We start from the raw sequence: 22,260 nt of genomic DNA, 5'->3' as shown, positions 1-22,260 counted from the left end.
CACCATCCCGTCTTATCGACGACTCAGCAAATCACATTGTGCTGTGAATCAAAGGAAAGTAGCCTACTAATGAAGATGTATTTTATTTGTAAGCTTTATTTCTGGATTATATATACACTTAATTGATTCTGTGCAAATGGGGGATGGTCGTTCGAAATAGCCTCATACTTAGGAGGATGAGGCAGCGATGAACAGGTTGGTGCTTACAGAAACTTGGGAGCAAACGCGAAAAGATGCCCTGCCCGCATCAAAGCTCACTTGGATCTTTTAATATCTCTTTTAGCCTTCGGAAAATGCATCGCAAACAACCTGACAACACCACGTCAAGTAATTACAGATTTACAACAAACAGATTGTAACATTTCACCATTTTGTGTCATTTAATCAGTTAAAACCGCTGACTTTTGGATCACAAAACAACAGGGAAATCTTGTAGCTGCTTGTTGATGGCACTACGCACCGGGAGGACTTGGTTTGGGCAGGTCTTGCGCAGAGTCTCTCGGCTGCAGGGCTCCTGGTCCCGGCGATCGAGCAGTCTCTTGTGTCTCTCTGCGAACCAGGAGCAGAATCTGGGAACCTGTTACAGGGATCACAGCCGTCTCCACTGCTCCAGCATCCACCGCACCCACCGTCACCAACACGCACCAGTCTGTCTTTCCTCTTCCAGTCGCTGCCAACGCTTTCCCGACTGCTGCGCCTTCCCGGGGGATCCGAGGGGACATGAGCCCCTCACTCGCCGGTTCCTGGTGGCCATGAAGCGGCAGAACGTGCGGACCTTGTCCCTGATCATCTGCACGTTCACTTACCTGCTGGTTGGGGCCGCGGTGTTCGATGCCCTGGAATCAGATTTCGAAATGCGGGAGAAAGAGCAGTTGGAGGCTGAGGAGAAGCGTCTCCAAGGGAAATACAACATTAGCGAGGATGACTATCGAAAACTGGAGACCATCATTATGGAGGCCGAACCCCACAGAGCCGGGGTCCAGTGGAAATTTGCGGGATCATTTTACTTTGCCATCACAGTCATAACAACCATAGGTGAGTCTACTCTTGAAGTTTAATTGCGTAACAGGATTACGCACACCACTGTCAAGACAGTGCCATTTTACGGCAATATAACCTTTATAATTGCAGTCAGGGTCGTGAATATGCGTGAGATTATGTCATTTATGTAGTTACAACACTTAAAACCACTCCATATGGCGCAAATACAGTCTAAAGAACATGTTGTGTGCGCAGGCAAGTGCTTCAAAAACTTGTCGAGCAACATGTAGGCTTTCCAGCATTAACCCAAGTCGTGTGTTTTTTTCCCCAACATCAATCTTTGAGGAAATATATAGGGCCTGTACAGTATGTGGTCTATAATGTTTATGGTGTGTTCATGATATGTTATGGCGAAATGTTGCTTTACACATGCTTTAATAGTAAAATGTGAGCAGCATATTTTTGCACAGTAACTTTATAGACCATAAAACACGTTTACTAGGCCTTACAACATTGCGATAAAATTCAATTAAAACTCAATTATTTTAACTGCATTGCTAAGTTCTGATTTATTCACTGAATTATTATTTTAGTTTTTGGTTTGCCAGGCCTCTCTTGAAAAATAGATGTTCTCAATGAGAGTAACCCGGATAAATAAAGGTAAATAATTTTTTACAAATCAGCTACATTTCTACGTCTTTATTATGAGCAAGCCTATACTGAAAACAATGTACTGTACATGTCAGCAGTAAATCATTAAATGATAAAGGACTCTCCCCTACCTGTGTGCCACAATTCCCTTGACTCAAGTACATCATAATATACATCACCAAGTTGCTGATCCAAGGTACTCAGATACAAGTCAAGCATATTTGGACACCCAATCAAATCTCACAGTGGAAAGGAGTGTTTCAAGTACATACTGTAACTATTTTTATACTGTAACTATGTACTGTTTACTCTCTGCAACAAAAGCTGAATCTGTTAGCCCACGTTTTCGCTTTAATTTGATCAGACTTAATTGCAACTGCTGTGATTTAGTCTATAACACGTCAACACAATCTAAAACTGGAGCCATCAGTATCTGAAGTCCCGTCAGCTGTTGCTGCAATACATGAGCGTGGTGCTGAAAGGACAGCTCCTGAGTTTAGCTGCCGACAGCCACGTCATAAGGGAGGACCTGAGCTTGGAAATGCATGACTAAAACGGCCATAACCTTTCTCTCCTAACGCACAGGTCCAAAAGGATCAGAAGCCAAATTACGAAAGGGCAGCCATTGTATCCAACGTGACAAAGTAAAACATATTGAAGACAGGAAAAATATATCAGACGTGTGCTACACGTGTGAGAGACATCCGCGAATGCAACAAGTGGAGGCCTATGCCCATACTGTACATTCGAAGTGTAAGTAGTGCGTAAAATGACATGATCAGCAGTATATGAATAAAATGGCTGTTCAGAGACTGAACATTTGCAGGCGCACTGTAGCTCAGGCTACATGAACAGTAAAGCATGCACTGTAGTCAAGGCCTCCTTTGACCTCCACAATAGACTGTGGGCTATATGCACAGCTCTTTCTGGAGCTCATATCCTTCTTGGTTCATTTCATTGTGAATTCACAATGTGCTGTAAATGTCGACCAAAAAAAAGCATTTCAATCATTCCTGTCTCTACGCGCACAAACCCACACACACAGATATATATCTACAGATAATATATCTATAAATAACAGACAGATCAGTTGTGGATGGAGTCACTATCTGTCGTAAGACAATACTCTGGCCTCCATATTGTTGGCTGTTCATATTAGTGCAGGCTCAATGCTTCAGAGGAGGGGTCAAATGCACCCTGAGAACCCCTCTCATGGTTCCCTGTGTGTAGAACACGGGTCAGCAAAATCAACATCCACAAGTGGACGGACAACTGAATGTCATGTTTTTTTATCACCTCAGTACTAGGCTTTCTGCTCAGACCCCGTGTCTCTGTTTACTGCATGTGAGAATGTACAGGAACTCTCTGTTAACAGAGCTCAGCCATCACTTAAGATGGATTCTGTCATCTTAAGGCAATATTTGGGCACCAAGGATAGAATCAAATTCATATGTAAAAAAAATAAAATAAAATAAAAGACGTTGGACCCTTAGTTGTTTATCATCATCGTCATCGTCACCACCACCACCACCACCACCAAACTGACAACTGAGTGGGAGCTAAAATTAGATCAATCAGTCTAAAAAAGAGGACAAGGTGAGATTGTGTGAGCAGATGTAAGAACAGCTGTAGCAAGGTGCGAACCCCGGTTGCCGTGGAGACACCGTGTACAGTCTCTTGATTATGTTTGCCGTTCTAACTTCACGTTTCCACCCGTCCAGATTGCCCAGTCAGTTGTTTCCCCTCATTTCTGGGACTAATTGCTCGGAATGTGACCACTTTTCTGATGTCCTAGCGCATCATTGAGTAAAGACAGCATGAGGCAAAGCTGAGGGTTCTTTTGTGGTCCTGTCTTAGAGAAACTCAACACCACGTTAGGGCCGCGCATGCTCGGGCCATTGGTGTTCACTGGATAGGCCAACAGTGCACAGATCGGTCAAGGAGAGGTTAATACAGAGAATGTGAAGCAACAAGTCAGAAGAGTCAAATTGTTGCAAATTGCTTTATCTGTGTAAATCGACAGATAGTTAAAGAAGAGCTGACCAGTTTTCAATTTTGTTGCCTATTCACGTCAAATATATGTATGTGTCCTGGTGTGCCGATATGCTTATGGTGTTCTTACTGTAGTTAGTAGCAGGGATGTGTGTACTGTGATTAGATCATGCCGCGTATTTGTTTCATGACTAATGGAGTATACTAGTGAAACACGACATGAGACACAACCTATTAGACAATGCACTCCGTCATTCAGAGCACTTGCAACCAAACGTTTTTAATACTGTAACAGGCATATAGAGTTAATTCACTGAAAATATAGCAAGAAAATGGCTGCACTCAAACAAATTCAAAAAGCAATTCATGTATTGCTAGAATGCATGAGAAGGCTCCCGTTTGTCTAGCATGTGTACCTGAGTGCACTGACGTTCTTATTTCTGAACAATAGCCCTCATGTGGCAAGAACACGCTCTTTGAATCTCTGTGCTTTTGGGTTATGAATACCTGCTCAATTCTGGAAGATAGTGTCTGCCCACTTCTTTTAACCACAATACTGTTTAGTATTACTGTACTACTAGTACTACCACCATCACTACTACTACAACTACAACAACAACAACAACAACAACAATGCTACAATGTTCTTTAAATACACATGAATAAAGTATGCTGAGGTTAAGAACAATAAGAGAGGGCAGGTCAACAGTGTCTGCTAAACACCTTGCTTTGCTGTCACTGAATTGGACCTCAGCATTGTAAAGATCTCTCCCTCCCTCTCTCTCTCTCTCTCTCTCAATTTCTGTCACCTAACTTAAAATGTTTTATATGAACCATCTGTCAAGCTTGTTTCTGCAGATGAGAGTTATCGTTCATGTAATGGTGTTTTTAACTTTAACTTTAAGGAAGACTTCTTAAATGTTGTATCCCATAGTAGAGTTTTCCAATTCATGTTAGTTTGAGGTGTACCACTCACAACCCTGTTACATTGACACTCACAACTATTTATTGACGTGCAGCCACACACTGGACCCAAGATCAGGTGTGCAATTCCAATCAAATGAATGTGTGTACATTATGCATGATCTGAAGTGTCGTCATGTCATATTGGTTGGTACTTACGAAGGCATTATGCATTCATGAGATGGTAAAACGTTTACAGATTCCCTAATGAGAGTCAGTGGGACGCCAAGCCGTTGCCAACATCAGGGGCATGTAACAGAGCTTGTCATCTGTTTTCTCTGGCCATATGTTTCCCATTTGTATAGCAGAGAGGTGAACAGGTATGACTGATTGGGGAACAGCATGGAAACACAACTGACTCCTTTGAATCTCATTTGCCAGAATGATAGCATCTTGCACCGAGACAGTTGGTAGAGCATATACTGCCATTTTGATTGACATCTCACCACAGCCAAAGGCACTTTACCGCTGCACTTTCTCCCTCCTCAGCTGCAATCTCTTAGCACATGCTCCAGACCGTAATCCTGACAGGGATTGTTCGATGGAGAGCCCTGGAGGAAGATGGGGTTGTGTGGTTTTGACAGTGATTGTTTTGGTGTGTGTGTGTGTCATACGTTATTGCTTGTATTGAGGAGTAGCATTTCCAGTGTGAATCCTGGCCCTTCAGTGACCAGAGGCTCATTGAACATGATGGAGCACAACAAGGAGGATTCTCTTGACATGTGTTGCTTGTTTCATCTTTGTGGTCATTACATAGAGTATAGGTAGAGTACTATCACTCAAGGTAATCATTCCTAACTGTAAAAAGTTGTGAATAAGGTGTAGAAATTGCTTAATAGATAGATTTACTTTCACCTTGATTCATGCAAATTACTTCAAGCCTTTTTCCTTGATTTTACATTAATTAAGCAAGGCTACATTGTGAAGTTTGAATTACAGTTAAGAGAGGGATAATTTATTAACATATCATGGACACTTTAAATATATTTAGGAACAAATTTATAACAATGAAAAATGGGTCCGTGTCAATATACAGTATATAATAACTAACTACCATTCACAGATACACTGTACAGTACAACATTTTGTCACTATCAACTAGACTTTTCAATATGTGCCCAAAGATGTCTACAGAGTTACACTTTTGATGTGCCTCATGAGGACGAGAGGTACTATCGCTGAAATTAAGAACACTGGTTATCCTGAATATTTTACTTGTCATTATCCTCTAATGTAATTCCATTAACACACTTTAATGTGATTATTAATCTACTGTTGGGCAGGTTAATGACATTTAGTTTGGAGAGGGTTCAGCTCTTACAGTTCTAGTGCTGTATATAAAATCATCCATGCAGTGTTCCTCTCCATCCCATTTCAACCCCACTTGAACTCAGGTGGTGATCAAATATAGCCTTTGGCATACGTACTGGCGCCCTATACCCCTTACCCCGTGACATAAACAAACACCAGAATTAGAAAAACAAATCCCCAAATGAAGCATCTGGCCCATCAGCACCGAGACATTTGAAGAACATCAACAAGTGCTGGAAGAAACAGCTCTGTAAAAAACGATTTGGGATAAAAAAGGCTTGTGTTAATGGCAATGGTCTTCATTACTTATTTCATAAGAACCCTGGCTTGAAACGTTCATGTTAAAAGATGAACCTATCAAACCTTTATATATCCCCATTCGGCCCTCCGCTTACTCATGAAAAATGCAACAAAATATGCAGGAATCCTAAAACACTGGTGTGCACTGGTTGAAAAGGGGCACCGTTATGAATTATAAATACAAATGACGCAGTTATTTATTTTAAATATTGATATATGCAGATTAAATATTGCATAGTTCCTTTAAAACATATGTACAGTAGAGTTTGGTAAGGGACCCAGGAAATAAATGATCAAAGTTGTGAAATTTCAAACTTGACTTGAAATATGACTGCAGAAACTAATGGATTCTCAACCAGCCATTAATGGCATATGAAGAATCACCTCTGACCAGAAATACCATGCATTTCAAACCTTCATCAGAAGTGCTTTTAAATGTTGATTGAGCTTTACTTTTAACAAAAACTGAAAGTTATAGTCATAGTGTAGCCTATACAACACAACATAACCTGATATGTTTTTTTTTTTAATATATCGTATCATTTACAAAAACCAAATGTTGAATTGGTTACCCACTGTGAACAGCTGTCAATTCTTGTCATGGTTATTGACCTTTGAACTCTTTCCAAAAGGAAATTGCTCTGAACTATTACAAACACTATCTCTGTCCATTTACAAAGCTGTCTGGGGGTAGCAAGTGGGCGCTGCAGCATGAGCTGTGACATTTAGCCCACCTGCGCTTATCCTTTGGCTGCAAGTAGGGTATTGATCCATGAAGTTAATTTCTCCTCACTATGGCCACCCAGCTCTGTGAGTCAGCATGCCACAATACCTGGCTCACTGACGTCTGCCTCATTCCCTTCTGGAACCCTTTCCTCCTCTTGTTTGTGGTGCTGTAATGTTTTTTCTCTCCTCCTAATTTTTATGTTTTTTTTGTCAGCAGTTTGTTGTCGTGTTGTGTTTTCTATATAGCAACATAGGTTATACTGCTGGCGGTTGCATTGGTGCAATGTAATATTAATTATTTTACAGGTAACAGATATTCACAGCCTAACGTTAGTGGTTGCTGTGGCTTTGTATCCTTTTTCCTGTTTCTCTGTAGCCTACTTTTCCTTCTTTACATGACTGTATTCAAATGTGATTTGTTAAGGGGTTCTACTTAACTGTATGAGTTACCACAGAACTGTAGAATGAAATTAGCTGAGGTGGTTTGTGCACGCTGTGCTCTACAACTGATGTCTTTGATAGTAAATGGAGATTCCCTTGGGGTTGGAAAACAAATATAGCCAAAGTAGTGGGAGAGCTTTTGTACAGTAGATTTTGACTGCTTGGAAAAGCAAATAAAGCTCAAGGCTAATGAACATTGTACTCACAGCACAGGGGAGCAATCCTGCCAAGAGATGTTGAAGCCGGCTGGATACCATGTGGCCATGGGGAGAACTGCAGCTAGCGCCAAAAAGCATGTTTTCCCATTGAAACCAATGTTTAACTTTGTACTCCATCTATCAAGATAACACTGTGATTTGGGTTTATATTATTTCCAATTTTTCTATTATATGAGGTCCTCTCCCTGAGACATAGCCCAAAAGCCACGTAAGAAGCATATTCGTTTTTTCTTTTTAGTTTTTTTTAAATTTTATTTTCCACTCCACCGCTATGGCGGTGCCCATAAACGCCATTTTCTGGCTTCTCTGCGACAATATGTCTCTCATAGGAAATCCACTGGGCAGTTATAGTTGGCTGTATCCAGTTACACGTATATAGCGTTGAATGGCATTGACTGTGTATAGAATGTGTGTGTGTGTGTGTGTGTAGTTATACAAATGTTAAGACATGAGCAGTTGAGTAGAATGAATGAAACGGATGTAACTGAACAGTAAAACATAAAAAAAAAAAAAGGAAATAGTTGTGAGTTATCGTGTTTTTAGATGTGGTGAAATTTACATAGAATTTAATGTATTGTGTAGTTACAGTTGTTGAACACCCAAGTCTGTTTCTAGGATATTACACAATTGGCTCATGCCAATTAGCTGAGTGCTTACATCTGGTTAGTTAATCCAGGGAGGCAGGCATTTTATTCACTTGCAACCAAAAAGTTGCCCACATTTAGCTGAGGCAACAGCTAGTCTGTTAGATATTCAACGGTAGGTTCGCTTTCATAGCAGATGGCGGGAAATGCCGTGTCTGAGGCTCTCTACCCCCGCCCATCTGAATTATCAACCAATCAGAAATCACAAAGAGGTCACCTGGCTGAAGTTGAATGACGTTCATATCTCTGATAGTAAAAGAATCCACTTCATAATCGTTTCTCACTTGTGAAATAATCAGATGAATCAGATGAATTAATTGATAAAAGCCAAACCCATCATACCAGATTTAATTCACAAATTGACAGCTACATGATAAAACATAGGCCCTGCAACACCATAAATCAGGACAATTCACCACAATGAAGTAGGCATAAGTCAAAGTTATGGCCAAAGGAGAATTGATTTTCAATTATGTTAATGTTAAGTGAATTGAAATTACATAAGCAAAATTTTGAAATATTGTTTTTAGTTCCAATGACTGAGAAAATAAACGTGAAACATGTAAATCATTACCATAATTATCTTGAATTGTAATTTGTATTCAATGAAATAGTTACAAAAATGTAGGATTTTTTCAAACTATGATGAAAGGCACACTTATTCTGGTTGTTAGGCCTTTTAGTGTGTCCGCTGGAGGGGGCATGTCGCTTGCAAATGTTTGTTGCAATTAGGATAATCTCTTTCACACCTGTATCTGATTTAACAAGAGACCAGTTTATGGTCATCCCATTTAGAATTAACCCTATGAAATGTTTCCAGGCACTTCTGGAATTGCAGGCAGAACAACAGCCAAATTTAGCAGTCAGTCAATTGATGGAATTAGATAAAAGATACTGCTAAATTCAGCGCGTCTGATTATGTTGTAGCCTTAACAGAGACAAGTGACCAGAGGTCGACCCCGCTGACCCCGCTGCCCCCCCCCCCCTTCCCCCTTCCCCCTCCCCCCTCCCACTCCACCCTGTGCAGTGTCTGGGTCTGTCTGGCATGCTGAGCGCCTAGGTGATCACCCTCTCCAGCTGGAGAAGACAGAGGTAACACAGGGGCCAGGCTAAGACAAATGAGAGAGGCTGTCAGAGTCAAGAGGGTGGCGGCCACCTGGCGACCACTAGTGAAAAGCACCTGTCGGACGACCGCAGCACAGACATAAGAGCCTGTTGACAAGCAACGCAGGGCTTACCAGGCCCTCCGCTGCACTCCAATGTGTCCCCAAACCACATAGAAAAAAAATGATGACAAGACTTGCACAGTACATCATTGTCATCGGAGATGCAAGGTTAACTACAGACTAAGCCCACATAAGTCCTCATTACAAGGAGTGTGGGGGTAGACCAGACACAAAACGGATGTCTCTGGGGAGGTGGCGTGCCAACGTCTGTTGCCTAGCAGCACTAAATGGCCCTATTGGGTGATGCCAGGCAATGAGCATCATTAGGTGTGCCTTCACAGAGGACAGAGTGAGAACCAAGGGAGAGCCAAGTTGAGGGACACGGCAAAGAAAAAAGTTCCAGAAGGGTTCTTGGCAGAAGGGTTCGGGTTCTACCTAGAACCATTTTGATCTGAAAAAAAAATGCAGTTAGAATCAAATAAGAACCAACATCAAATGTATATAGGTTAGTGAGATTATGCAATACAAAAAAACAGAAATTCACAATTACCCACATTTCCCCTAGCAAATATGCAAACTTGCTCCTTTCTGTTGCAAGGGCATTGTGGATAATTGTGAATTTCTGTTATTTCTTTTGCCTGTGTATCTGTGATGTTGGTTCTTCTTTGATTCTAACTGTATTATGTCTGCACAACTGTTTTGTTACGTCAGTTGGACCGGCACCCATTGCCGGGAAGTGTGTGCAAGTCTATATCCCCCAAAGGATTCTACCTACAGCAGCACCAAAAAGGGTTCCACTATGGGGACAAACTGAAGAACCCAATATGGTTCTAATGAACTTTTCTAAGAGTGTATTGGAGGACAGCTAGTAAGACTAGTGGGTGATATTCCACACAGACAGAGCTCACTAATGTTCCACAGTGGTGCTCCGAGGCCATGGCTGTTAATCAGGCCTGAAGACTGCCCAGTGGGGGATACGGCTCCATGCAATCAACAGAGCAGCAGAGAAAGCACAAGTCAGTGGAGGGCACTATGTCATCTTCAAACCTAATTCAGCTCAGGTCCAGGGATGAATAATTACACACCAATTCAAAATGTTCCACACTTGCCTAGCGGTAGAGCCTTATCTGAAAAAGGGTGATTCACCAGAGCATCTGGTTTTTGTGTTGACTGGCAGTAGCGTCACACGCACATCCATCCATCCCTGGAGCCACATCCAGCTGAAGTACTTCAAAACTCAGACTAAAAGACCTGAAATCCTCTCATCTGCAAACCCGCTTCTCTCCACAATATCCTTAACCTCAGTTGTCTACTAGGGTAAATCAAACATTTTCAGTAATAATTCTCTCGCAAGATCATTTCAAACATTTGACTGGGCATGATCAAGTAGAAGGTTGTGTGTGTGTGTGTGTGTGTAAGTGCACGCACAAGCTCATGTTTGTGTTTGATAAAGGCACAGAGAGAGGACTATTATCTCTAACTTTTCATCGAAATCTACTATGTTGTTTGTGTTGTTCTGAAAGGAGGCAATAATGCCTTTGTGAACAGAAATCTATAACGCTATCCCCGTGCAAGATTGTCAGCTAATAACAAATAAGCCTCCATGAGCAGCACTAATTACTGACCTTTGCATTATTGACAATCCCATCAACACATACCCCAACTGTTTATTGGTGAGCTCTCTTTAATGCCTAAGTAGCTGTTTCTATAAATAGCTTCCAGTTGAGGCATTTTCACTGTTCTGCCAACTCATTCTGTCCTTCTCTCTATTGCATGCCATTCACTATCTCCTCAAAAAGGATAATATATAACACTAAAGATACCATAGGACAGTAAATATTGTTTGTTCCCAAAAAGCATAACCACAAATTGTTTACCGTTCTGCAGGCATTCACTACTTTGTGTTTGGCTTGACCTTATAATGTTACATTAACCATACACAAGACGCACCAGTAATTATACATACATGACAACAATGAAGCCCGAAAGAACAAATATATAGTATGCGATCGAAACATCAAAAACAAATAATACATTTCAATATGAAATGGTAATATCTCCAGCCTGACCCCTGTTCTGAGTACCTTGCAATGAACTTTGCATTAGTGCTGTGCTGCAGCATTGTAACCTCAGATCCCAATGTGTACTCTTCCAGGCACATTTCTATTGAAGCCATCACAGTTGATGCCTGTCCAAGAGGATTGGCACCAGGAGAAGACTAAAACAAACAGGTCTCAGATGAGACAGACATCAAATACTGTTCCCAGCACAACATCCTTTTTAAATCAAACATGGAATTATGATTTCCCTTGTTGTTAGATGAGGCATGAGTCACGTTTGCTTAATACCCATCCCTTCATGTTATCTGTGAAATTATTCTCAGGCAATGTGGGCCCAGAGGTAAAGTGGATGCTAGAGGATGAGAGTGGCGGGCGACAAAATAGCTTTGTGATAAAGTATGAGATGGCACAGTCGTGATCAAATCTGAATTTAGGACAACAGGTAACTTTGTAGCTTAGTGTGTATTTGCATGCCCGTTTGTGTGTGTGTGTGTGTGTGTGTGTGTGTGTGTGTAGTACCAGAATGATTAAAATGATCAAAAAGATATGTGCTTGTAGTAATTTGCCTCTTAGCTGAGATGATGAAAGTCGTATCTTGTACCTTGGTCAAAGTGTAATTTAGAATGATTAATCTGCAGCACAAATACTTTTAGCAATTATACACTGTAGGCCCTTAATAACAACGTTAGAAACTAGGCTATTAATTATATAATATAAGGTGAAACGCAGTTGAGTTACAGTAATAAAGAGCTTATGAGACATTTCACTGTATATTTTCACTGTAGGCACAGTACGTTTTAAGTCAGTGTTCAGTCTTTCCTTTCGGTCATCATTCTCTCTAGGCTAAATCAATGCTGTGATTTTCCTCTGTCTCCGATTAGTGACTTGCTTCAAATCAGTTACGGCACATACTGTACCTCATTCTAATCAGAACACTTCAGACCAGGAGATGTGAGTCCATGCCTCTGTTGGTGTTGGTGATGAGGCAAAGAATTTTCCTGTGTATTTTTTTCATCAGTGTCTCGGTTTGATGATTTGTACCTAGCAAGCATTAGCCTGGCAAATTCTTAGAATCATGTTGTCTAAAGTCCTGTCCAGTAGACATACATTAACATGGTGCGCAGAGACAGTAAGACTGGGTGAATTGCAACATTCATCCAACAGTTTATGGTCATCTAACATTCTGAATGGGATGACCATAAGCTGGTCTCTTGTTAAATCAGATACAGGTGTGAAAGAGATGATCATAACTGCAACCAAGATTTTCCCTGCAACTAGAGCATCAATACACCTGGGGCTCATCTCCTTATTAGATAATCCAGTTGCTAGCAAACATTTGCAAGCGAAATGCCCCCTCCAGTGGACGCTACATGGTTACAATAATGTGTAGTCATTTCATCAACCCCCTTTGGTTTGAGGTTGACCAATGAGAGGTCTATATTAAGCTTTTATTCATTCATTCATCTTATTTTGTCCTTAGGAATTATTTCATAAGTGAGAACACTTACAGAACGATTACAACATGGGTTATTTTACTATCGGAGGTAGTATGAACTTCATTGAAGAATGTATATGCTTTGCCTATTCCTCTCTAACTTCATCAAACTTCAGCCAGGTGACCTCTTTGTGATTTCTGATTGGTTGGTAATTCAGATGGGAGGTAGAGAGTCTGAGACCGTGTTTCCCCGTCATCTGCTATGAAAGCGAACCTACCCTTGAATATCTAACAGACTAGCTGTTGCCTCAGCTAAATTTGGGCGGCTTTTTGGTTACAAGTGAATTAAATTTTGCCACGCAGCTGATCATCGCAGGTCATCCGCTGTTCTCCCCGTGTTCTCCTGCCTCCCTGGATTTAATAATTGAATGTAAGCACTCAGCTGATCGGCAAGTCAGATAGTTTGGTTGCAATTGGCCCACGTTGTTTAAGGTCTGTTCGGTAGACCTACATTAACACAGGGCGTAGAGACAGTCAGACTCAGACACAGTCTTGTCAGTGTGGTGGCTGGCAGGGACAGGGAGCAGCACAAGGTACTCTGACTCTGCTCGATGCTCCTCCTCCTGTCCTTCATTAAAATGCCATGGCTCATGACAATTAATGTTGCACGGTTACTGATATAATTTGAGGTGGATTAACCTCCAGAACAGATGAGTTTAAGCAACTTCTTAATACTGGTGGAGTAATTAACCTATCTGTGTGTGCATGCCAACCCAGTCAGCAGAGAAATGACGGTCCAGATCAGATTTGTTCAGATTTGTTTGAAATGGCCCGGCTCTGGCTCCCATCTATGGCCAGGAGAAACCATTTAGATTTGTTGAAATAGCCAATGTGAACTTCAGCTAATTGTAGCCACTGCTAACAAAAAAAGGTGCTATGGAAATACTGACCAAGTTTCGAATGTGGCTAAATCACCACAAATTCACATGTAATCAAGTTAAGTAGATTTAAAACTTGGTTGAACGCCCCTTGCACATTTCTTTGTTAGCATGGGCTAAAATTAGCTGATGTTAGCAGTAGTTGTTTGTTTAAAGCATAAGTTTCTCCTGGCCCAAAGACTACTTTCTAAATATGGATCCATCGAATTATACCATTAAATATCACAAACATATAATTTAATGGAAGGCACATAGTTTGTGCATTTAGGAGGGCAATAGCGACAATACAGAGACTCAACACACTCACCACACAAAATACAGAGACTCAGGTCAAATCCAAGCTGTGCTGGGTATTTATTTAACTTAAGGGCAGATCAGAAACTAACTACATCCATTCTGGTCATGTTAACTACAATTTAACTGAAAAACATTGAAGACAATGATAAAAAAAAAACTTTAGCAGATGACTAATTACAAGGACACTTTGTTACCCAGTTTAGAAGCAACACAGCAATCTAAACAAATACATACTGTAAGTAGCCTGGCCTTCAGCCTCCTGCCAAGGAACTCCCACTAAATTGCACTAAGGCGATATCTATATAATATATGCCATTTAGCTAACACTTTTATCCAAAGCGACTTACATTGCAGTGAGCGCATACATTTTTCAGTATATATGGTCCCAGCGGGAATATCTTACATACTGCTTTAAGGAGTGGAATCAGATGTGTTGTGTCCTAATTGGCCACACCTGAGTCTAATTGGGTCTCTCCTATAAATGGAGGATGTGTCAAGTGGTTGGGGAGCATTTTGGAAGTCAGAGGAAACTGATGCAAACTGTGCTACCAGTTTGTATTCGTAAAAAAAAAAAGCGTCTTAGTCTGGGACACAGATGGTTTGTCTGATGAAATCTATAACACAGAATATTTGTAACTGAAAACTAGATTGTCAGTTTATTTCAGATTTGATGAGTTGAGTAGATTTCCGTGAATGGTCTGTGTATTTCTAAATACAAAGACCATTTATCTACTCCTCTCATCTTGAATGGTTTTGATAAATTTGACTGTGGCAAGCTAAAAAACTGCTAAAATCTGCATAAAACTAACAAACTGCTGCTTTCAGTTATGAATGTCATATTTTGTCACTTCTGTGTACCCACACCCGTTTTTATGGTTTGATAAATTCTTAGCCCAACTGACAAGATCTGAACTGTGTGTGACCCAGGCTTTAATGTGCACACAGTATGTTCAGCTTAATTTTTGGGGGCATTTCTTAGCAAATCCTAAAAGTGGCCAAGCAACGACAGTAAATTATTTGGGCTACATGCCTCAAGCCAGAGTTGACCAACAAGCAAACTGCCAATTCTCACCTACTACTGGTCCCCCACATTCAGACCTACATGAGAGCCATACACCACATACAGTACCAGAGCTGGCCCATAAGCAAAGTTCCAACTGTCACACAGTACTAGTCCTCCACATTTAGACCAAAAGGGGCCCAGTAACAAGAGGAAGGTATCAGGGCCAGATCTCTCAGAGCTGGCCCATGAACATACTGCCAACTCTCATCCAGGGTTAGCCCCCCCACATTCGGACCAGGACTGGTCCATATACTACTTGCTGTTTCCGGCACTGAGCCATATGTGCCACCACAAGGCCAGATCTGGCTCACAATTGTCTGCTGACTGGGAATGAGAGGCCTTGATATGGTTAGCAAAGATGGAGGGAGCAGGTCTGAGGTCGCATTTACAACTACCAATATGAGAGGGGATGGTACTGTAGTAGTGCAATTAGGCACCCCATGCTGGACAATGTAACTATTCTCATTGACTTGAAGCCCTTCGATGTCTGAGGGGATACAGGATTCATAGCATGATAACTAACATCAAAGGAATGCCAATTTTAAGTTGAAGTTGTTGATGTTTTGGTCTTGTAAGTGGTCATGTTCAACTGCACGCACGTACGAACACACACACACACACACACACAGTGTCCACAAACATGCATGCACCTGTGCATTACAGGTCTTTTCTCAGCAGAACAAATGCGGGTGTTCCCTTGACAACAATTGATAATAGAGTCACTATAACAGGACAAACAGACGACAGAGTCCAGCACTGCAACAGAAAACCAAGTATCCAATCAACAACATCAAAGAGGCATTTTAACAGGCTGGCTCAGAAAGGAAAGATGGATATTAATAGACTCATTACTAAAACAGTAAGGCAGCCATCTTTCTGCTTTGTACAATCTTGCCTTTTTTAAATGAGATCATGGTCGACTGTAGAAATATATTGCTCCACCTGTAAAGAAAAAAAGAAAAGAAAGAAGAAGAAAAAAAGAACACATTTTCATTGCACCATTTTTTCCCATTGCATTTCATTTGAATGCCTTAAAATGATTCTGTAAAGGAATAGAAGAAAATGAAAAAGAGAATATAAGAAGCACTTCTTGAGCTGTGCCCATTACTGTGGAGCCTGTACAAGAAATCAGTACATTCGCTCTGGGTTCACAAGGTTACCGTCTCAGTTTAAGATTTGTATGGTAAAAGTGAGACTGCAGTGCATGCCGTCAGCTTACCAATGTGTATCCCAATGCATACAACTCATTTCAATACAACTTGGCAGGTGTTCAACTTTGCTCTGCACAGACAACAGATTCTAATTCACATCTCTGTGTTATAGTGAGAGATAGAGCTGCAGAGGTTCATTGATGTGTGCTGCAAAGTGGAGCAGGACACATTTCTACTGACAATGTGAGATTTGTATTTGCACCCCCTCGGTAATAACATCCAAGTCAGCCACACAACTCCTTAGAATACAAAGGATGCAAAGAGAAGCACCACCATCATGTACCGCGCGCACATACTATAAATACATGCAGACAGAGAGACAAATAAAATCGACTTTGAGGAGAGTTTGAAAAATAATTTTAGAAGTCAATCCAACAATTCAATGGAATACTTCCATTACAAGTATATCTGTTGAGGTGGAACACCTAGGTTTGTCTACAAGGCATTGGGGTAATAATGCAGTTTGCTAGTTGCAAATCAGACTGATTGAGTGTAGAGTATATAAAGATAGTCCATGCACATGTGCTTGAGTGGGCGGACAGCCATCAGCGAACATATGAAATCAATAGTAAGGGGCACGAAACAGAATGAACTTAGCTCAGGTTTCATCCATGAAAAATCTAAATAGGTGAGTAATGTGTCTTTTTCAAAAGAATTGCATGGATGAGAGTGGTGGGCGTTATATAGGTGGGTGTTATTTGGCTGTGGTTTTGGTTGTTATGAGGAGCTACATACTGTACTGTACAGTATATGTGGGGGCAGAGGAGAAATATCTAAATGACATTGATTCTTCCGTATTCAGAAAACAATATTGGTTTCATTCATGTAGAGCTACTGTATATATATTGTACTGAAAAGAATGTGTATAGAATGTTGTTAGAGCTATGTAGATTCAATCATAATTCTTATCTGGAAATAAACAAAAGATAATACCTCTTTTGTTACCAGCACAGGTTGAATTTGAAAAGCCCAGTACAGTCTGTGTGTGAGTCAGCAACTTAAGGCCTAAAGATAAAGTCTAATTAAGCTAAAAGCCTTATTGGCCACTCCACTCCTTTCTCATCCAATAACTCCTACGTTCGTTCCCACACTCTATTCCAGCGCAAAGGACCGGGGAGGAAAGTTCGGACTAATTGGAAACCCTAAATAATCTTTGGGCCAAATAAGATTAATTACTGGACACATTTCTGTGTTGTGCTGCTCTTATTCAATACCCATTTTGGGTACCATTCAGGAAATGTTTTTGTTTTGGACAAATTTGTAAACAAAAGCCAAAAAGGGGATTTCATTTTACTTTCCGGGAAGTGGTGGGTCTGATGAAGACGTTGAAAATAACAAAACTAATGAATTCTAAAAGCAATAACAAGAGCAGGATATCTTGTTTACGACATTTTGTAAAAGCAGAATATTCCACAGTCAACAATAGTATTTGAGTTATCCAGCCTTCGGGTGTTACACAGAGCCACACAGTAATCTCTAATGACGCTGGTGTTGCATACTGGTCACTGTTTCTGCTTTGTTTTTCTCTCTGCAGGTTACGGGCATGCAGCTCCAGGTACAGACGCAGGGAAGGCCTTCTGCATGTTCTATGCCGTCTTGGGGATCCCACTGACCCTGGTCATGTTCCAGAGTCTTGGTGAGAGGATGAACACTTTTGTCAAGTACCTCCTGAAGCGCATAAAGAAGTGCTGCGGCATGCGCATCACCGACGTGTCCATGGAGAACATGGTGACAGTGGGCTTCTTCTCCTGCATCGGCACCCTGTGTATCGGGGCTGCTGCCTTCTCCCACTACGAGGACTGGAGCTTCTTCCAGTCCTATTATTACTGCTTCATCACATTAACTACTATAGGCTTTGGGGACTTTGTGGCCCTGCAGAAAAACCGGGCCCTGCAGAGAAAGCCCCTGTACGTGGCCTTCAGTTTTATGTACATCCTGGTGGGCCTGACGGTTATCGGGGCCTTCCTCAACCTGGTGGTCCTGCGCTTCCTGACTATGAACAGTGAAGATGAGCGGCGGGATGCTGAGGAGCGGGCGTCGCTGGCGGGCAACCGGAACAGCATGATCATCCACATCCAGGAGGAGTCGCTGCAGCGCGGGCGGCGGCGGCGGTTGGAGCAGCAGCAGCAGTATCGGGCGGAGGTGACGGACCTGCAGTCTGTGTGCTCCTGCATGCACTACCACTCACACGAATTTGGCAGCTCTGGGGGAGGGGGAGGGGGGGGAGGGGGAGGAATGGGCTGTGCCTTCTCCCACCAGAACTCTTTCAGCTCACAGCTGAACCCCCATCAGTACTTTCACTCGGTCTCCTACAGGATTGAGGAGATCTCACCCACCACCTTGAAAAACAGCTTCTTCCCCTCACCCATCAGCTCCGTGTCACCAGGCCTCCACAGTTTCACGGACAATCACCGACTCATGAAGAGAAGGAAATCCATCTGAGCCTATACAGAAAATGTTTAGCTTTTTATTTTATTTAAGAACAATGCATCTCCAATGCTGCTCCTAACCAAATCTAATTTTAGCACTTTTTATTTTGGTTGATATAAATAGAATATATAAAGGATTCATGGCTGCGGGTAGAAGATGGAGCGTTGGGACTAAACAACAAACTTGGACACAAAATGTGTTTTCTTGTGAGGGACACAAAGCATGAAGCATGGATACTTATTTTCCAGCAAACTGGCCCATCTGAAAAATACAAAACAAAACCACCAGACCTTATTCTACCATTCCTTATCGCCGTCTCACAAAAGTAATATATTGACCTTGGTAACATACCAAATGATGCACACTTGGCATTATGGGAGAGATATTATTTTTTGAAAAGGAGTATGCCTGTTTCACCTTAACTTGAAATGATTGCAGTTACAGTACGGTGTGTACTATTCCATTGCCTCACTGCAGACAGAGAAATTATGAATTTGAAATGACTTAAAAGCATCAGGTATTATTTTCTACAAGCAATTATATCTAGGAAAAAATTTGAAATGGTTTCGTCACAGAACATCATGCCAAAATATTGTTGCCAATCTTAGCATGTGCATTAGATATCATATAATTAGTGTGCCATGGTTACTTTATTTCATTGTTTGTATTTATTTTTCTAAACAGCAGATTTTCATATATGGTACATGTGTCTATAGATGTTTTTTTTCTGAATTTCAGATTGTGTAAAATATGAGGACGAGGAAAGGGGTAAGCAAGGACTTTTAGGCTTGCCAGTTTGAAAAAGTTGATAAGTGCATGTACTTTGTGAGATTGGTATGCATTGACAAATGGGGAAAATCATAATAACCTTGCAATTTAATAGAATTTTGATTGAAATAATAATAAGAATGATTTAAAAAATGTTTTATCTATTTTGCCACTTAAAGTAATTCCAGCAATTATGTATAGTGTTAAATATTTATTTGCTTTCCAATTTTTTCGTTGAGAAAAAAACTGTACAATAACCTTTGCTCTCAGGTTTTGAATGGATAGCCTTTTAGGTTTGCTCCCCAAATCAAATTACATATGAGATCCCGGAAATGCGAATGCATCTGCCAAACAAAACAATACATATCAATTTATTTTCTAAAGAAGTACTCATTTTCCAGGAAAAGGCAATTGAGATGCATCATCTTACTAAGGGAAGCTTCCTGTCTGATAAAGATAGGTGTGGTTGGCTTCAGAGCACATTGTGGCATTCAGCAGCTCTACACCTTTCCTGTAATGATGCCTATTGAGCCATAAATGGGCAGTAGACCTTTGAGCAATTCTGTTAGTATGTTAATGTTGATGGCAGGCCTATTTTAGGAATCGGTACATTCAATATATGCCATTTAAGTTAAGGTAACAATGAAATGCATTTGAGATACAGTATGTCTACAGCAAACATAGAGACCTGCATTGGAGTTAGGCCTATACAATAATGAAGCTATCATACTGGAACAATATAAATCCTTTAAATATTATAATTTAAAGAAATGACTAGATTTTGGGCATTGATTTGTAAACAACAATATGTGCCAAATGAGTCTGCCAATGATTGTCCATTACCTCCTATATGCATCCTGAAGCTAGGTGTTATCAAATGATACTCAAGGCAAATAAAACCAAAGCCTTTTCCAAGTCATTTACATCCCCTTTTCCCTTGTATGTGCCATGGATCTAATTCTTTGTATTGAATAAGTTGTCTAAGATCTTTCAACATGAACATCCTCAGATGACCCTCAGTCCAAGGTTCGTAAATGCTCCCTGCAGGCATGGAAATAAGTGTGTAAATACTGACTAATTTATATACTGTACAATATGAATATTCAAAATATCCTTTGGAATAAAAATGCCTTTCCAACGCTCAGATGCATAAGCATTTTTACACAGTTTAGCATATGTGCCTTTACGAAACAACATTTCAATGTTTCGCCACTTGTAGGCACATTTTACACCTGAGAATATGGCGCAAATTCAACACCGAACACATTGTACACATCCCAAGCCAAAGTAGAAATGTACTCTAAGCCCATAGTCCAGCAGATTTGTGTCAAACATCGTCACTTACTGCCCCAATCAATACAGACATATTAATTAATGACATTAATGACATGAAAGTTATATTTTTCAACAATACCCTGCTGTATGATTGAGTGTATTGAGAAATTTAGCCCTTTGAATTTTTCTTAACACATTCAGTATTTTTTGCTTTTTGTAAAACATAACTACAGTACCAGCATGTCAATGGCTGATTGTACCACTGTGGTGACTATCAATATCAACAAAACTCCTGGCTATTTCACAGTCTACATTTCTAAACAACTAACAAACAAATTAACTCAGACTCCACGTGAGCTGCAAGCAAAATTACTCTTCACATAACGGCACTCTAGGTGCAGAAGGAGTTGGTTTGGAGTTGGTTTGTCATGAAAGGTCAACCTGTGTTCTTACTGGACATTAATGGCAGAGAGAGAATATACGGATTACATTTCAATCTGTGCTCTCAGCCTTCGATATCAACTGGTGCATTATCCACTTTGTTCAACACTCACAGTATCTATTGATAACATATTTGGCGTCTTACCTCCATGCTGCACAGCAGCAACAATACCTGCATGACATGTGGAAGTGGATTCAGATGGTGATTGGCACTCTTTCTGCATTCCTCATTTTGATATGTCCTGCCTTCAAGCAAAAGTGGAAGAATTCTCCATTGCTGTCCATTTCTCTGTCAACAGTGCCATGTTGTCCTATAACAGGGATGAAGAGACACAAATTGCACTACTATCTGTGTCACACAAAACTTTAGAAATCTGTTGGGTTACTTGTATAATTTAATGTTCATGTACTCCATTTGTCTATTTCAAATATATCCTTTGCAATAGAATAGTCTCCTTAGGTCTGACGAACAAATAACATACTATATATTTCTTTAAATAGATTATAATGTTTGCATCCCACCTTATATGACAATGTTGCATCAATTTGGTTCAAAGATCATGCTGACCGAATTGACATTTTGTGTCACGGTTTTGAAACTGATTCTAACTCCTGATGTCAATACATAAAGTGGTATGGGGTTTTTCTCGTTTCAATAAATGGGAAAGAGCAAATTGTTGAGAGAGGAAATGACCATTTACGTTTGTATGTTTTTTTTTCCTGTGTGTGCATGATTTGGTGTGGGTGACTCACCGGGTCACATGACCAAGGTGAAGCCATAACACACTTGAATAAAAACTATGAGCCTCCTTCTCACACACGCCCCAAACCCTCTGACTTCTGACTCTGGTCTGTGTCTGGTCTCACTCTCCATTCACTGTATACGTTTGCATAGCACTGAACTATAGAATTGGGGTCAATTCATTAATTTAGTTAATTCAGGGGATGA

The 22,260-nt window shown here is 40.7% G+C and overlaps 1 protein-coding gene across 1 annotated transcript; it reads left to right on the top strand.

The window, feature by feature from the left end:
- Positions 1-446: 446 nt before the first annotated feature.
- Positions 447-18,839, top strand: kcnk9 (potassium channel, subfamily K, member 9; the record flags this gene model as incomplete). Its single annotated transcript, XM_083679897.1, has 2 exons — positions 447-1,035; positions 17,932-18,839. The coding sequence occupies 2 exons, from the start codon at positions 447-449 to the stop codon at positions 18,837-18,839; spliced, it is 1,497 nt and encodes a 498-aa protein (XP_083536023.1).
- Between the last annotated feature and the right edge of the window lie 3,421 nt (positions 18,840-22,260).

This window comes from Argentina silus (genome assembly GCF_951799395.1).
Source record: "Argentina silus genome assembly, chromosome: 11".
Taxonomy (NCBI): domain Eukaryota; kingdom Metazoa; phylum Chordata; class Actinopteri; order Argentiniformes; family Argentinidae; genus Argentina; species Argentina silus.
This window is presented reverse-complemented; position numbering and strand designations above follow the sequence as displayed.